General features: G+C 37.2%; 1 protein-coding gene across 1 annotated transcript in view; it reads right to left on the reverse strand.

Annotated features, from left to right (window-relative positions):
• Positions 1-18,338, reverse strand: part of ADAMTSL1 (ADAMTS like 1) — a 454,301-nt gene that overhangs the window by 329,094 nt on the left and 106,869 nt on the right. The window contains exon 4 of the mRNA XM_032138382.2: positions 17,139-17,375. Coding sequence (XP_031994273.1) covers positions 17,139-17,375 — 237 coding nt within the window. The remainder of the gene's footprint in view (positions 1-17,138; positions 17,376-18,338) is intronic.

The raw sequence follows: 18,338 nt of genomic DNA on the forward strand, positions 1-18,338 counted from the left end.
CGCCTTCATGAATTTATGTGCAAAAATACTCCACAAAATACTAGCAAACAGAATTCAACAATACATTAAAAAGACCATTCACCACGATTAAATGGGAATAATACCAGGGATGCAAGGATGATCAACATTTACAAATTAATAATCATAATACAGTACATGAACAAAATCAAGAATGAAAATGATATGATCATTTCAATAGATGCTGAAAAGACATTTCATAAAATTCAACATCTATAGATGATAAAAACCCTCAACAAATTGGGTATAGAAGGAAATTACCTCTACATGACAGAGGTCATAAATGACAAGCACACAGCTAACATACTGAACAGAAAAAACTGAAAGCCTTTCCACTAAAACCTGGAATGAGACAAGGATGCTCAGTTTCATGACTTTTATTAAACAGTAGTGGAAATCTTAGCCAGAGCAATTAGTCAAAAGAAAAAAATTAAGGGCATCTAAATAGTAAAGGAAGAAGTCAAATTATCCTTGTTTGCAGATGACATAAGCTTATAGTTAGAAAAACCCCAGAATTTCCCCCCAAACTCTTATAACTTGTGAACAAATTTAATAAAGTTGCAGGATACAAAATAAACATACAAAAATCAGTAGTGTTTTTATATATTAACAATGATCAATTTGAAAAATAAATCAAGAAAGCAATCCCATTTAAAATAGCTACTAAAGAAAAAATACCTTAGAATAAATTTAACCAAAGAAGTGAGAGATCTCTGTAAGTAAAACTAAAACATTGATGACAGAAATTGAAGAGGCCACCAAAAAAATGGAAAGCTATTCCATGTTGATGGATTAGAAGAATTAATATTGTTAACAAGACCAGGTGTGGCAACTCATGCCTGTAATCCCAGCACTTTGGGAGGCCAAGGTGGGCAGATCACTTGAGGTCAGGAGTTCGAGACCAGCCTGGCCAACATGGCAAAACCCTGTCTCTACTAAAAATACAAAAATTAGCCAGTCATGGTAGTGGACACCTATAATCCAAGCTACTAATGAGGTGGAGGTTGTAGTGATCCGAGATTGCACCACTACACTCCAGCCTGGGCAACAGAACGAGACTCTGTCTCAAAAAAAAAAAAAAGTGTGTGTGTGTGTGTGTATAATATATATATATATATATATGTATATGTGTACATATATATGTATGTGTATATATATGTATATGTGTATATATATGTATATGTGTGTGTGTGTATATATATATATATGTATATGTATATATGGCACAAAGCTATAGTAACCCAAACAGCATGGTACTGGCATAAAAACAGACAGATACACCAATGGAACAGAATAGTGAACCGAGAAATAAATCCATGCACTGACAGCCAACCCATTTTCAACAAAGATCCCAAGAATATACAATAGGGAAGGAACAGACTCTTTAATAAGTGGTTCTGGGAAAAGTGGATATCAATATGCAGAAGAATAAAATTAGATCCCCATTTTTTAGTAAATACAAAATTAACCCAATATTGATTAAAGACTTAAATGTAAGACTTGAAATTGTAAAATTACTAGAAGAAAAGATTAGGGAAATTCTCCACAACAAGGATCTGGGCAAAGATTTTTTGGATAAGATCTCAAAAATACAGAAAACAAAAGCAAAAACAGACACATAGATTACATTAAGCTAAAAAGCTTCTGCACAGCAAAGAAAACAATTAAAAAGGGAAAAGCCAACTTACAGAATGGGAGAAAAGATTTACAAACTATCCATCTGGCAAGAAATTAATAACCAGAGTATATAAGGAACTCAACTCAATAGCAAAGAAAAAAAATTTCTGATACAAAATGGACAAAAGACCTGAATAGATATTTGTTGAAGGAAGACACACAAACAGCTGACAGGCATGTAAGAAAATGCTCAACATTACAAATCATCAGGAAAATGCGAATCAAAACCACAATAATATATCATTTCACCTCAGAGTGGCTATTATTAAAAGGACAAAAAATAGCAAATGCTGGTGAGGATGCAGAGTAAGAGAAACACTTTGCACACTGTTGGTGGGAATGTGAAGTAGTACACTCATTATAGAAAACAGTATGGAGGATACTCAAAAAACTAAAACTAGAACTACTATATGATCCAGCAATCTCACTGCTGGTTATATATCCAAATGAAAGGAAATCACTACACCAAAGAGATAACTGCATTCCCAAGTTTATTCCAGCACTATTCACAATAGTCAAGATATATTATCAACCTAAGTGTTCATCAATTAATAAATGGATATGACACGTGGTATATATACACAATGGAATATTATTCAGTCATAAAAAATGAAATCCTGTCATTTGCAGCAATATGGACGGAACTGGAGGTCATTACATTAAGTGAAATAAGCCAAGCACAGAAAGACAAATATTGCATGTTCTCACTCATATGTGGGAGCTAAAAAGTGGATCAGTTTGAGATAGAAAGCAGTATGGTGGTTACCAGAGACTGGTAAGGGAAGCAGGAGGGGAACAATAAAGAGAAGTTGGTTATTGAGTATACAAACACAGAAGGAATAAGTTCTGGTATTTGACAGTACAGTGGGGAAAATTATAGTGGCAGTAAGTTATTGTATATTTCCAAATAGCTAGAAAAGAATTATAATGCTCCCCATGCAAAGAAAAGGTAAATGTTTGAGGTGATAGATACCCCAGTTACTCTGATTTGGTCTTTACACCTTGTATACCATGTATCTCATTGTGGTTTCGATTTGCATTCTCTAATGATCAATGATATTGAGCTTTTTTATATGCTTGTTGGCTGCATGTATGTCGTCTTTTGAAATGTGTCTGTTCATGTCCTTTAGTCACTTTTTAATGGGGTTTCTTGGGGTGGTTTTTTTGTAAACTTGTTTAAGTTCCTTATACATGCTGGATAATAGATGCATAGTTTGCAAATATTTTGTCAGATGCATAGTTTGCAAATATTTTCTCCCATTCTGTAGGGTTATCTGTTTACTCTGTTGATAGTTTCTTTTGCTGTGCAGAAGCTCTTTAGTTTAATTAGATTTCATTTGTCAATGTTTGCTTTTGTTGAATTGCTTTCGGCATCTTTGTCATGAAATATTTGCCAGTTCCTATGTCCAGAATGGTATTGCCTACGTCGTCTTCCACAGTTTTTTTTTAATAGTATTTAGTTTTACATTTAAGTCTTTAATATACTTGAGTTAATTTTTGTCTATGATATAAGGAAGGGGTCCAGTTTCAGTCTTCTATATATGGCTAGCCAGTTATCCCAGCACCATTTATTGAATAGGGAGTCCTTTCCTCACTGGTTGTGTTTGTCAGCTTTGTCAAAGATCAGATGGTCATAGGTGTGTGGCCTTATTTCTGGGCTCTCTATTCTGTTCCATTGGTCTATGTGTCTGTTCTTGAACCAGTACCATGCTGTTTTGGTTGCTGTAGTCCTGTAGTATAGTTTGAAGTTAGGTAATGTGATGCTTCCAGTTTTGTTCTTATTGCCTAGGATTGCCTTGACTATGGGGCTCTTTTTAAAATTCCATATGAATTTTAAAATAGTTTTTTTTCTAGTTCTGTGAAGAATGTCATTGGTAGTTTGATAGGCATAACATTGAATCTGGAAATTGCTTTAGGCAGTATGGCTATTTTAATGATACTGATTCTTCCTATCCATGAGCATGGAATGCTTTTTCATTTGTTTGTGTTATCTCTGATTTTTTTGAGCAATGGTCTGTAATTCTTATAGTAGAAAGTTTTCACTTCTCTGATTAGCTGTATTCTTAGATATTTTATTCTTTTTGTGGGAATTATAAATGGAATTGCATTCCTGATTTGGCTTTCAGCTTGGCTGTTGTTGGTGTACAGGAATGCTAATGATTTTTGTACAATGATTTTATATCCTGAGATTTTGCTGAAGTTGTTTATTGGCTTAAGGAGCTTTTGGGTTGAGCCCATGTAGTTTTCTAGACAGAGAATCATGTTGTCTGCAAACAGAGATAGTGTGACTTCCTTTCTTCCTATTTGGATGCTTTTTATCTTTTTCTCTTGCCTGATTGCTCTGGCCAGCACTTCCAATATGATGTTGAATAGGAGTGGTGAGAGAAGCCATCTTTGTCTTGTGCTGGTTTTAAAAGGGAATTTTCCGGCTTTTGCTCATTCAGTATAATGTTGGCTGTGGGCTTGTCATAGATGACTCCTATTGTTTTACAGTATTTTCCTTCAATATCTAGTTTATTAAATTTTTAACATGAAGAGATGTTGAATTTTATAAAAAGTATTTTCCTGCATCTGGGACTATTGTCTTTAGTTCTGTTTATGTGATGAATAACATTTATTGACTTGCATACATTAAATCAACCTTGCATCTCTGGGATAAAGCCTAGTTGCTCATGCTAAATTAGCTTTTTGAAGTGCTGTTAAATTGGGTTTGCCAGCATTTTGTTGAGGATTTTTGCATCAGTATTCATCAAGGATATTGATCTGATGTTTTCTTTTTTTGTTGTGTCTCTCTCTGCCAGGTTTCGGTAACAGGATGATGCTGGTCTCACAGAAAAGGGTGTCATATAATAGAAATAATATAATTTGAAGTGTACTTTGCCTTTTTCCAGTTGTATGACTTTCTATGAGCCTCAATCTCCTGATTTATAAAATGGAAATAAAGTTATCCCACAGAATTGGCAGAAGCAGCACATAATGATGGGCATGAGTATATTCAAAAAACTATACAGCACTAAAAATAATAAAATTTGAAAATGTTTTCTATTTTAGATTTTCTCTGCCTTGTTTACTTCACTGAATATCTTTGGGAAAACAAACTCATCGATTTTTGTGAAGCTTACACTTAATTTCAAAGGAAAAATTAAACAGATAGAACTTTCCAAAAAGTTTTTTTCTTAAGCTATAGAAACTCTTCCACTTCATAAATGGAATAGCAAGATGGAAAACAATGTTAATATATCAGAAGAATCCCTTCCATGAATAAAAATAATACTTGAATACACAAAAGACCCAGCTAAAGGGACAAAAATAAAATATTACAAAACAATCATTTCTATGAAATGTCACTTTCTGGCTTTGGAATTGGATAATGGGTAGAGATTGGATGAATTTTGAGGTGCTTCATAGAAAAATACCTAGATCGCATTCCCTTTGAAAACTGGCACAAGACAGGGATGCCCTCTCTCACCACTCCTATTCAACATAGTGCTGGAAGTTCTGGCCAGGGCAATCAGGCAGGAGAAGGAAATAAAGGGTATTCAATTAGGAAAAGAGGAAGTCAAATTGTCCCTGTTTGCAGATGACATGATTGTATATCTAGAAAACCCCATTGTCTCAGCCCAAACTCTCCTTAAGCTGATAAGCAACTTCAGCAAAGTCTCAGGATACAAAATCAATGTACAAAAATCACAAGCATTCTTGTACACCAATCACAGACAGAGATCCAAATCATGAGTGAACTCCCATTCACAACTGCTTCAAAGAGAATAAAATACCTAGGAATCCAACTTACAAGGGATGTGAAGGACCTCTTCAAGGAGAACCACAAACCACTGCTCAACGAAATAAAAGAGGATACAAACAAATGGAAGAACATTCCATGCTCATGGGTTGGAAGAATCAATATCGTGAAAATGGCCATACTGCCCAAGGTAATTTATAGATTCAATGCCATCCCCATCAAGCTACCAATGACTTTCTTCACAGAATTGGAAAATACTACTTTAAAGTTCATATGGAACCAAAAAAGAGCCTGAATCGCCAAGTCAATCCTAAGCCAAAAGAACAAAGCTGGAGGCATCATGCTACCTGACTTGAAACTATACTACAAGGCTACAGTAACCAAAACAGCATGGTACTGGTACCACAACAGAGACATAGATCAATGGAACATAACGGAGCCCTCAGAAATGATGCCGCATATCTACAACTATCTGATCTTTGACAAACCGGACAAAAACAAGAAATGGGGAAAGGATTCCCTATTTAATAAATGGTGCTGGGAAAACTGGCTAGCCATATGTAGAAAGCTGAAACTGGATCCCTTCCTTACACCTTATACAAAAATTAATTCAAGATGGATTAAAGACTTAAATGTTAGACCTAAAACCATTAAAATCCTACAAGAAAACCTAGGCAATACCATTCAGGACATAGGCGTGGGCAAGGACTTCATGTCTAAAACACCAAAAGCAATGGCAACAAAAGCCAAAATTGACAAATGGGATCTCATTAAACTAAAGAGCTTCTGCACAGCAAAAGAAACTACCATCAGAGTGAACAGGCAACCTACAGAATGGGAGAAAATTTTTGCAACCTACTCATCTGACAAAGGGCTAATATCCAGAATCTACAATGAACTCAAACAAATTTGCAAGAAAAAAACAAACAACCCCATCAAAAAGTGGGTGAAGGACATGAACACTTCTCAAAAGAAGACATTTATGCAGCCAAAAAACACATGAAAAAATGCTCATCATCACTGGCCATCAGAGAAACGCAAATCAAAACCACAGTGAGATACCATCTCACACCAGCTAGAATGGCCATCATTAAAAAATCAGGAAACAACAGGTGCTGGAGAGGATGTGGAGAAATAGGAACACTTTTACACTGTTGGTGGGACTGTAAACTAGTTCAACCATTGTGAAAGTCAGTGTGGTGATCCCTCAGGGATCTAGAACTAGAAATACCATTTGACCCAGCCATCTCATTACTGGGTATATACCCAAAGGACTATAAATCATGCTGCTATAAAGACACATGCACACGTATGTTTATTGCGGCACTATTCACAATAGCAAAGAGATGGAACCAACCCAAATGTCCAACAACGATAGACTAGATTAAGAAAATGTGGCACATATACACCATGGAATACTATGCAGCCATAAAAAAATGATGAGTTCATGTCCTTTGTAGGGACATGGATGAAGCTGGAAACCATCATTCTCAGCAAACTATCACAAGGACAAAAAAACCAAACACTGCCTGTTCTCACTCATAGGTGGGAATTGAACAATGAGAACTCACGGACACAGGAAGTGGAATATCACACTCCGGGGACTGTTGTGGGGTGGGGGGAGGTGGGAGGGACAGCATTAGGAGATATACCTAATGCTAAATGACGAGTTAATGGGTGCAGCAAAACAACATGGCACATGGATACATATGTAACAAACCTGCACATTGTGCACATGTACCCTAAAACCTAAAGTATAATAATAAAAAAAAAATAAAGAAAGAAAAATACCTAGATCGAAGAAACAGTTGATAGAAATATAGATGTTACCAAAGTATATTTGTGCTGTTATAACAAAATACCTGAGACTGGGTAAGTTATAATAAATGGAAATTTATTTCCTCACAATTCTGGAGACTGGGAAATTCACGATCAAGGTGCCGGCATTTGGTGAGGACCTTCTTGCTACATCATCCATGGATCCATCTTTTTTTTTTTCTTTCAGGCCCCTAGTCAATTGGATGGTGCCCACCAATATTGAGTAAATTTTCCCACCTCAGTCCACTGATTCACAAGTCAATCTCCTCCAAAAGTACCCTCACAGACACACCTGGGAACAATGCTTCAGCAGCTATCTAGGCATCCCTAAGTCTGCTCAAGTTGACACCTAAAATTAATTATCATAGATGTTAAAGGTAACTCTGGTGAGGCCTTAGAAAGAAATGATGAACATTTAATTGGATACTGGAAGAAAGATGAGTCCTGTTATACAGTGGCAGAGAACTTGGCTGTGTCATTTTCTGCCATTGAGTAGAAAGTAGAACTTTCAGCGATGTATTAGTCTGTTTTCATGCTGCTAATAAAGACATACCTGAGACTGAGCAATTTACAAAACCCAAGAGGTTTATTGGACTTACAGTTCCATGTGGCTGGGGGGGCTTCACAATCATGGCAGAAGGTGACAGGCACATCTCACATGGTGGCAGACAAAAGAAGAGAACTTGTGCAGAGAAACTCCTCTTTTTAAAACTCTCAGATATCGTGAGACTCATTCACTATCACAAGAACAGCGCAGGAAAGACCTGCCCCCATAATTCAATCATCTCCCAACGGGATCCTCCCACAACACGTGGGAATTGTGGGAGTTACAATTCAAGGTAAGATTAGGGTGGGGACACAGCCAAAACACATCATTCCACTCTAGCCCCTCCCAAACTTCATCCCCTTCTCATATTGCAAAATGCAATCATCCTTCTCAACAGTGCCCCAAAGTCTTAACTCATTTCAGCATTAACTCAAAAGCCCACAGTCCACTGTCTCATCTGAGACAAGGCAAGTCCCTTCCGCCTATGAGCCTGTAAAATCAAAAGCACGTTAGTTATTTCCTAGACACAGTGGGGATACAGGCATCTGGTAAATACAGCCATTCCAAATGGGAGAAATTGGCCAAAACAAAGGGACTACAGGCCCCACTCAAGTCCAAAATCCATCAGGGCAGTCAAATCTTAAAGCTCCAAAGTGATCTCCTTTGACTCCATGTCTCATATCTGGATCATGCTGATGCAAGAGGTGGGTTCACATGGTATTGGGCAGTTCCATCCCTGTGGCTCTGCAGGGTACAGCCTCCTTCCCAGCTGCTTTTACTGGCTGGTGTTGAGTGTCTGCAGCTTTTCCGGGCACACAGTGCAAGCTGTCAGTGGATCTACCATTCTGGGTCTGGAGGATGGTGGCCCTTGTCTCACAGCTTTACTAGGTAGTGCCCCAGTAGGGACTCTGTGCGGAGGCTCTGACCTCACATTTCCCTTGTGTACTGCCCTAGCAGAGGTTCTCCATGACAGCCACACCCCTGTGGCAAACTTCTGACTGGGCATTCAGGTGTTTCCATACATCTTCTGAAATCTAGGTGGAGGATCCCAAACCTTAATTCTTGACTTCTATGCACTCACAGGCTCAACACTACATGGAAGCTGCTAAGGCGTGGGGCTTGCACCCTCTGAAGCTACGGCCCGAGCTCTACATTGACCCCTTTCAGCCATGGCTGGAGCAGCTGGGATGCAGGGCACCAAGTCCCTAGGGTGCACACAGCATGGGGATCCTGGGCCCGGCCCAAGAAACCATTTTTTCCTCCTGCCTGTTACCCAGTTCCAAAGTTGCTTCCATATTTTCCGGTATCTTTTCAGCAGCACCCTACTCTACTGGTACCAATTTATTGTATTAGTCCATTTTCGTGCTGCTTATAAACATACCCAAGACCAAGCAATTTACAAAAGAAAGAGGTTTATTAGACTTACAGTTTCATGTGGATGGGGCAGCCTCACAATCATTGCAGAAGGTGAAAGCCATGTCTCACATGGCAGCAGACAACAGAAGAGAGCTTGTGGAGGGAAACTCCCCTTTTTATTTTATTTCATTTCATTTCATTTCATTTCATTTCATTTTATTTTATTTTGAGATGGAGTGTCACTGTGTCGCCCAGGTGGGAGTGCAGTGGCACAATCTTGGCTCACTGCAACCTCCGCCTCCCCGGTTCAAGCAATTCTCCTGCCTCAGCCTCCAGAGAAGCTGGGACTAAAGGTGCCCTCTACCACACCTGGCTAATTTTTTGTATTTTTAGTAGAGATGGGGTTTCACCATGTTAGCCAGAATGGTCTCAGTCTCCTGACCTCATGATCCACCCGCCTCGGCCTCCCAAAATGCCGGGATTATAGGTGTGAGCCACTGCACCCAGCCTGAAATTTCCCTTTTTAAAACCATCAGATCTCATGAGACTCATTCACTATCATGAGAACAGCCCAGGAAAGATCTGCTCTCATAATTCAATCACCTCCCACCGGGTTCCTCCCACAACATGTGGGAAATGTAGGAGTTTCAGTTCAAGGTGAGATTTGGGTCAGAACACAGCCAAACCATATCAAACAATAAACTTATGTACTTAGCTGAGTAGATTTCCAAACACAGTATGGATGACTACAGCCTGGTTTCTCCTTGGTACTTATAGTAAAATGTGAGAGCAAAGAGATAAACTGAGAGATGAACTGTTAAGCAAAACGGTACCAGCACTTGATTATTTGAAACATTTTCAGCTTATTTAGGTAGTGTGCTCTGGTAACAGGACCAAGGTTATGGCTAGATAACCATTTGCTAAAGAAATTAGGCATGTGACTCATGAGTCCCTCAAACATCTTAGCAGAAGCCAGAAATAGAGATGCAGTTATTCAGAAAAGAACTGTAGAGGACCCCCTTGTTTGATGGCTTGGACACCTGTTAATTGCAAGAAAGACTGACGTGATTTCTGAGAATTTCATACCAGCAGAAATACTGACAGCCTAGAATAAATGTCCCAGAGATGGGACAAAGTGAGAAAAGAATGACTCTTAGGTCTGAGCCACAGATGCAGAAGCCTGGGCTGACTTTACCTCCTTGAGCTGAGAGGGAAGGGCTGCCTCCTTGGCAGGCACATAGAATGAAGCACTGAGCCACAAGGATTATTCTCAGGCCTTGAAATCTAGTGGATTTTTTTCCTGCTCGGTATCAGACATGCTTAGGACCTATGATCCCTTTTTCTTTTGTATTTTTCCCTTTTTGAGTGGGAATGGGAATCTCCTTCTGCTTGTCCCACCATTGTATTTTGGAAGCAGATAACTTACTTTTGGTTTCAAATGTGCACAGATGGAGACAAATGATGTCCTAGGATGCACCATATCCAAGTCTCACCCATAGCTGATTCAGCTGATAGAATTTGGAACTTTTTGAGTTGGTAATATTTTAGAATTAGAGTTGACTCTGAAATGGGTTAAAACTTTTGGGATATTGGGATCAGGTGAATATTTGTCACATGGGAAGGATGTAAATTTGGGAGCCAGACAGCTGGCTGTCATGGGTTGAATTGTGTCTCTCCCAAAAGATAAGCTAAAGTCAAAACCCCTGATGCCTATAAATGTGACCTTTTTAGGAAATAGAATCTTTGCAGATGTAACCAAATTGACATGAATTCATAGTCCATTAGGGTGGGCTCAATTTAATATGATTGCTGTCCTTATAAGAAGAGGTGAAGACACAGACACAGAGGGTAGAATGCCATTTGATAACAGAGGCAGAGATTAGAGTGATGCAGCTGCAAGTTAAGAAACAGTAAGGATTGATGGCTAGTATTAGAAGTTAGGAAGAGGCAAAAGAGGCAAAGGATTCCACCCAGAGCCTCAGAGTAAGCATGGTTCTGATGACACTTTGATTTTTGAATTCTGGCCTCATGAACTGTGAGAGAATAAATTTCTATTGTTTTAAGCCACCATGTAAAGGAATTTGGGATTTTTTTAGCCTGAAGGCAAAAAAAATGCAGTTGAAATGATTCAAGTAGATGATAAATGAAACCAAATCTGTATTTTAGAAAGAGCTCCCCATTTACGGTGAGGGCAATATAGTATAGTGACTATAGTACACTTTCCTATTTACTTATCTCCTCTCACAGCGAAAATTCTGGAAGGGCAGGGACTATCCTTCTTGTCCATTAATGTACTTTCAGTATTTAGCATACTATTAATTCCTAAGTAAAAATTGTTAGACAAATAAATTTTAAAAAGTTTTTCACAATAACTCTAAAAATGTATCACTCCTATGGAAAGAGATCTTAATTTTATATCCTCAGTAATCAACATAGAGCAGATTGTTGGAAGAATGCATAAACAAGATTCAAAAACTAAGGAAATTCAACTAGTAAGTAGCAGTTAGTTTTATCTTTACCATGCTATGAAAAGAGGAGAATAAGAAAGACTATGCATTAAATATTTTAAGCAACACCATGCTTCCATGTGGAATTAGATTATAAAGTACAGAAGAAAAAAATGTCCAACGCCTTATTTCTGACATCATCACCTTTGGAATAACTGGTGGACATTTGATACTAGTGACTTAGGTCACAGACAGAGATGGAGAAATAATCATTCTATTCAATTCATTTCAAACTACTCGCCACAGGAATTATTAAAAATGAAAAGAATTTCTTTGTTAGAAATATGGTTCATTTTGATGTTGCCAGAATAAAGACATCAAAACTCTGTGATTCATTTTATTGCTTACTTCTGTACTGTATTATTCATTTTAAAACAATATTATATAAGGCATTACTTGAAAGGAATTCTTCTTTCCCTTTTTGAAATGCTTAATTTTTTGAAATAGCCATAAGCAATATTATAAATATGCAGATTCATGATAAATAAAAGGCTTGTTTACAATCATACTTTTTCTTTTGACATATATTAGGTATCATCTGATGAATTCTATTAATTATGAAAATAAAACATGCTTTTCTCTATTTGCTTTCAAAATAACCTCAAAAGTATTTATAACAGCAGCACATGTTCTGTCTGTAAATTTATGCTACTCTTTTAAAAAATATATTTAAAACAGAAACCAGCTTTGTGCTTTACAACAAATATAAATAGGGGTAATTTGGATAATGAAAATAAATGAATAACAGCAGTACTAATAGAACTGATCCTATTTGTGATGGCTCATTAACTCTGTACAGGATGCAATTCACTGCCCTGGATCAGGAGTTGATAATTGTACAATGTGGAGCTATTTGCAAAAGATGACTGCAATAGGAAATTAACAGAAGGTCTGTTCATTCATTGAGAAGTCGGTACCCCTTTCGTATGTATAACCATATTAAGTCATGTACTCACAAAGGCTCTAAGGAAGAAAAAGAAAAACATAAGAAATAACTTGGGTACAATTAAAACAAGTAGTATTTGTCAAGCTCATAGTAAGCACTTTAAATGCACTTGATTACTTAATCTTCATTCTAATCCTATTTTTACAATTATTATCCTCATTTTGCAGATGACAAAACTGAGGCTTAGGAACTTGCTCAAAGGCACATGCTGATGAGTGGTGGAGCTTAGATTCCAACCTAGACGGTATGATTCCAGAGCCTCTTGTCTTTAACTATTCATACAATGACAGATTGCCTCCCTAGCTCAGCCTTCTCTCTAACTTCATCTAGTCTAGAATGATAATGAGCAAATAAGAATCCCAGCGTTTCTCACTCTGAGATGCAAGGTGAAGAGGGATAACACAATCACCCATTGGGGATGATTATCAGATTCTAGGAGGGAGAGAGGGAGAGAAAGGGGGAGAATGTGGTTTGAAAAGGTATATTCATTAAACCTATTGTTTCCATAATATTAATGACAGAATTACAGCTAGACAAAATCTCAGCCCATGGGATAAACTGAAGAAATAATGTAGGGAGCATAGTTAGAAAATGTTGATAAACACCAGCACTCTCTGAGCTCTAGTCTGTCATTAACTAGCCATAGGATCCTGGGAAAATCATACAATGATTTCCTGGGGCTGGACCAGATCATCTCAAAGGCCCTGCTTTCAAACGCTGGGCTGTGAAGCGCTATTAGTGACAATTTCTGTGCTCTGGAAAAAAAAAAAGAGAAAAGTAAGGGGCAATAACTTTCTCATAAGACAAACTATCTCCAGTTCAAAGAATTGTCCTTTATTCTGAAATTAGGTTCTTACTACTTCCTTGTGATGAATGTTTCAATTGTGAAATGATGATGGGGATAGTACATGGTATAAGGTCTCTTTTTGTTTTTTTAAAGTCATTACCTGACCAATTAAGAAGTTTGTTACTTGTCACATCCTGGGAAATTTTTTGAAATGTTACAGTTAGAAAATCTTATACAGGGAACCACTAGTTTAATATATGTTTCAACTTAAAATTTTTAGAGTCTTCTACATTTCTACAGCACTTTACAGTTTATTAAACATTTTCACATATATTATCTCACTTTGGTACACTATGGTCTAGGAGACAATTCATTTTCCACAGATTGAAAAATAGAGCTTAGGGACGTTGCGTATCTTGACCAAGATTACACAGTTCGTTAAAGAGGAGCTAGATTCAAACTCATGTTTTATTTATTTATTTATTTATTTATTTAGAGATAGAGTCTTGCTCTGTCACCCAGGCTGGAGTACAGTGGTGCAATCTCGGCTCACTGCAACCTCTGCCTCCCAGGTTTAAGCCATTGTCCTGCCTCAGCCTCCCAAATAGCTGTGAATACAGGCACTTGCCAACACGCCTGGCTAATTTTTGTATTTTTAGTAGAGACAGGGTTTCGCCAAGTTGGCCAGGCAGGTCTCGAACTCTGAACCTCAGGTGATCCGCCCTCCTCAGCCTACCAAAATGCCCAGATTACAGGCATGAGCCACCGTGCCTGGCCCCAACTCACGTCTTTTGACTTTAAATTCTGTCTGCTTTCCAATCTGTAAGTGAACCTGGCCATGATAGAATCATAAGAAAAGTGTTTTCAATACATAGAATTAATAAATCTGAATTTCTGGAAGACAGGGCTTAAGAGTTGTGTCTTTTAAGAGCTCTCCAGGTGATTCTGATAGGCAGCCAAATCTGGGGACCACTACCAAATGGTCTGCGCCTCTGTATACCTGACCTCACTGGAAAGAATAGGAGTTTTGAACTCAGACAGAACTGGGTGTCTCTGGGCAAGATATAAAATCGACCTGAGCCTCCAGTTTCTTCATCTGTGAAATAAGGATAATGATGTCTAACATGCAGAACTGTAAATATTTGAAAAAAAAAAAAAAGTACCTAGATATGGTAGTCACTCAAAAATGGAAGCTATTATCATTACTACTACTACCTCGTATGATGCTCTATTACTACTGAGTAAGAATTAGGTATATATTATAAATAGCAATGATTCTAGAACTTTCCTGAAGAAATTTACAATAAACACATGCCAACCAAATTATTCGTGATCTCAGGACAGTCTCCAGGTCTCAGTTTCCTCTTCTATGAAACATCAATAACTGTGAATTGCTAAGCTATCTTCTGGCTCTAAACAGTCCAGGACTCTGATTCTATTTAAGAGTTAAAGAACCAGTCTTGAGAATGTGGCTCTTTGAAGAGTATTAAACAGGTATACTTGAAATAAATTAGTGCATATGAATGACAAATCTCTATAGCTACGTTGTCATTTTCTATCAAGGTGAGACTATGGTCATCCATGGTTTACCACAGTCCTGTCTGCCATTCAAGCCTCCACGATTCTCTCCCAAACTACCTCCCTCTTCTTACTGCATAGCTAGGTCTTACCTGGCTCTCCAGCCAAACTAAATTTATTGTTAGTGCTTAAATGCAATCTTTGTTCTTCCATCGCCTTTGCTACATGATTGCCTCTAACAAGACAAATAAATGAAGAAAATAATAATAATAACCAGTCATTATTTCTATGTATAAGTCACAATGCTTTTCAAATATGGTATAATTTATATTTGCTCCCAAATCTGTCATACTCATAAGAATCTAAGTTAAAGCATGTTTATACTTGTAACCCAAAGTCCAATACTATCACTCCATATTTATTATATATGAAATTTATTCCTTAGCAACTGAGATAGGATTCTCTTTCAGTTGCTAAGGTACATGAGGCCTGCTGGCAGGATTAGTTTAGGAAAAAATATGCCACATTGAACTCCCATGCAAAAGAAACAAATGAAACCTAATTTGCTGAGCTGTCTTGTTTATTTTGGTTCATTCAGCAGGGTAATATAGTAGCAATAATATTGAACTGGATCTCAGGAGATGTGGAATTTAGTCCCATTTCTGGCATGACCAAACATACAGCTTTCAGAAGATCAAGTATATTTTCTGGTCCTCAGTTTTTTCACTTCTAAAATGGAAATCTTCCTTGCTTTTACTCAAACAGTATACATACATAGGGAGTTATTATTCTTTTGCTTGCCATTCCCTACAACACAGTCCCCTTTCTAAATCTATTTGCTTTATAATTCTCTACTATTCCTAAAGTTTTTTCAGATTCCCTAATTCCATTTCAATACCACTAAGAGTCCTAGAGGAGGAAGTAAATAGCAAGGATCAGAAATGATTTGTTCAGATATATTGCTTTTTAGAATGTTGATTGAATAACTCTAAGGCCTTTTCTAGCTTTAAAATAGTAAAATTTCATATTCAAATTTATACCTGAAATTCATATATCTCTTGTATATAAGGAAACCTTAAGACATGTTTCATCATCAGCGTTCTCCTTTATGACACCAGTTTCTCTGCCTCATGATTTTAAACTTTATGAAGGCTGACTATGTCTGTTTCCCTCTTGTATACATAAAGCCTTGCCTGACATCTCACATCTCTTATAGTCATTTACACTATAGTTCTTGCCTTTACATCCAAATATAGATGTAAGTTTTAAAAAAATGAATTTGAAACAACAAATTACTAAAACATATTTTATATTTCTCTTATATTCCTAGCCGTGATATTATAGATTCTGAAGAGAGAAAATTTCAGCTGATATCATATTGGAAAAGGCAAATACTCTCAAAATTTTGTGTCTGCTTCATGAAATATAAAAGTACATAGCCAAATATAGCACACAGAAAAACTAGAGCAACTGCTTGCTCCAAAAACTAGACTGGTCATCCTAATCCAAAAAGTGGACCTGAAAATAAAGATGGCAAAGACATGACAAACATACAAACTCTTCTTCACCTTACTAACTCCCTACCTAGAGCAGACATTGATGAATGGATGGATACCAGAAATCAAACCTTTTTGTAATCCTGTTTTAAAGATTTAACTGGCTTAAGTCCAACCTAGCTGGCTCTTTCATGACTTTCTCTACCGTGTGTCTGAATTTTCAATACAATGGAAATTATAGTAAAGTAGCAAGTTTTCCCATAGTTTACTTGGGGATTTTAGAATTGGTCTTACCTGATTTATCCTGAAACTGAGTAAATGAAAATCAAGGCCTCTAAATACACACACACACACACACACACACACACACACACACACACAGACACACACACACACACACACAAACACACTCTTCAGGAATAGCCAATCCAGGGGGTAATTTCAAAGTCTAGTACATAATTGATAAACACTATTCAAAACTTTTTATTCTTTTATATTCAAGTGACACTTAGGGAAAGAAAAATAACTCTAGTCTACTTTTCCTTCACACAATACAACACTTGGTACTTTTCACTGAAATCATACCTTAATTTTCAAATCTTTCACCACTTATAAACTCTAAAAAGTGTAAAGATGAGTGATTCAGAGAGTAAGACTATGTAAACCATTTACACAAAGACACTGAAACCCTCTGGACAAGTTGAATGGGAACAAATCAGCACTTACTTGGCATAAACCACTGATGCACATATCCAAAGATTCTGTATAGCAACGAGTACCATCTAAGACCTTAGGTGCCAGTTCAACAACCAGGTTTGTTCCTTTGGCTTGGCACTTGAGTGAACATGGGTTGTCAGGGTCATTAGACACAGGAAGCCATTCATAAAACTGGCCATGGTGCTTGACATCGTTATGAGCTGAGCATTGCTGAGCTCGGAAATCACCCGCTTCTGGTGGGCAGTCCTGGAGAAAAAAGAGAGAAAGGACATACAAAGGTTAAGAGGATACCCCCAAATACGAAACTAGAGCAGCTATATGGTCTGCTTAGATTTTAGAAAGCAAAACAAATGTCCTGGTCATGACAGATGGAACTTAAAATATCATCTTAGAGGTTATATGATTATTTGGCTTTCAAAATGTAGAAATCTGAGAAGGCAATCACCTCAAAATACATTTTCTGATTGAGTTTAAATGGAAAAATAATTGGCTTGAAATAGATATTCTGATTAGGTGGGACATACATTTTTTGAAAGTTGTCTATTGGTTCATGAATTCTTCCACACTGTACTATCATTTTGACTTTCTCATAAGTAGAACCTAGTAAAGTCAGAGGATTAGTTGAAATTATTTGTCTCTTTCAGTTCTGATATTGAGACCTATGACAATTCTTTATTTGAATAACTAGCAGTAAAAAGTTATAATAATTTCATTCAAAAAGTTTTTGTGGAGTTGTAATTTTTTGTCTAGGACTTAGGCTGCATAGTATCTAGAATTAAACATGGGGAACAAAAAATATGAAACCATTTATATATGAATTGCTTTGGCTTAAGGCAGCATGGCAGAATGGAAAGAGCATGGACTTCCTCCTTAGATGGGTGGGTGGCTGCAATGCAGTGCAGAGTTACTGCCTCTATTCTAACACAGGGAAGCCTAGTCTTGTGTTAGAACAGAGGCAATAACACTGCACAGCTCTCAAGGTTGTTGTGAGAAGTTCATGAGCTCATGCTGGCCAAATATATGCACAAGGAATATATTGAGTAGATGGTAGCTATTACTATGATTATTTAATGAGGCCACAGAAGACAAAGGGATGGAGTATTAGGAGATTCTCTCAATTTGAATTTTAAATTATATTGTTAGAGATCAATGGAAAATAAGAATCTTTTTGACGTTTCATAAAGGGCAATTTAAAATGTAAAACTATGG

Source organism: Hylobates moloch, unplaced genomic scaffold (genome assembly GCF_009828535.3).
Source record: "Hylobates moloch isolate HMO894 unplaced genomic scaffold, HMol_V3 SCAFFOLD_19, whole genome shotgun sequence".
Lineage (NCBI taxonomy): Eukaryota > Metazoa > Chordata > Mammalia > Primates > Hylobatidae > Hylobates > Hylobates moloch.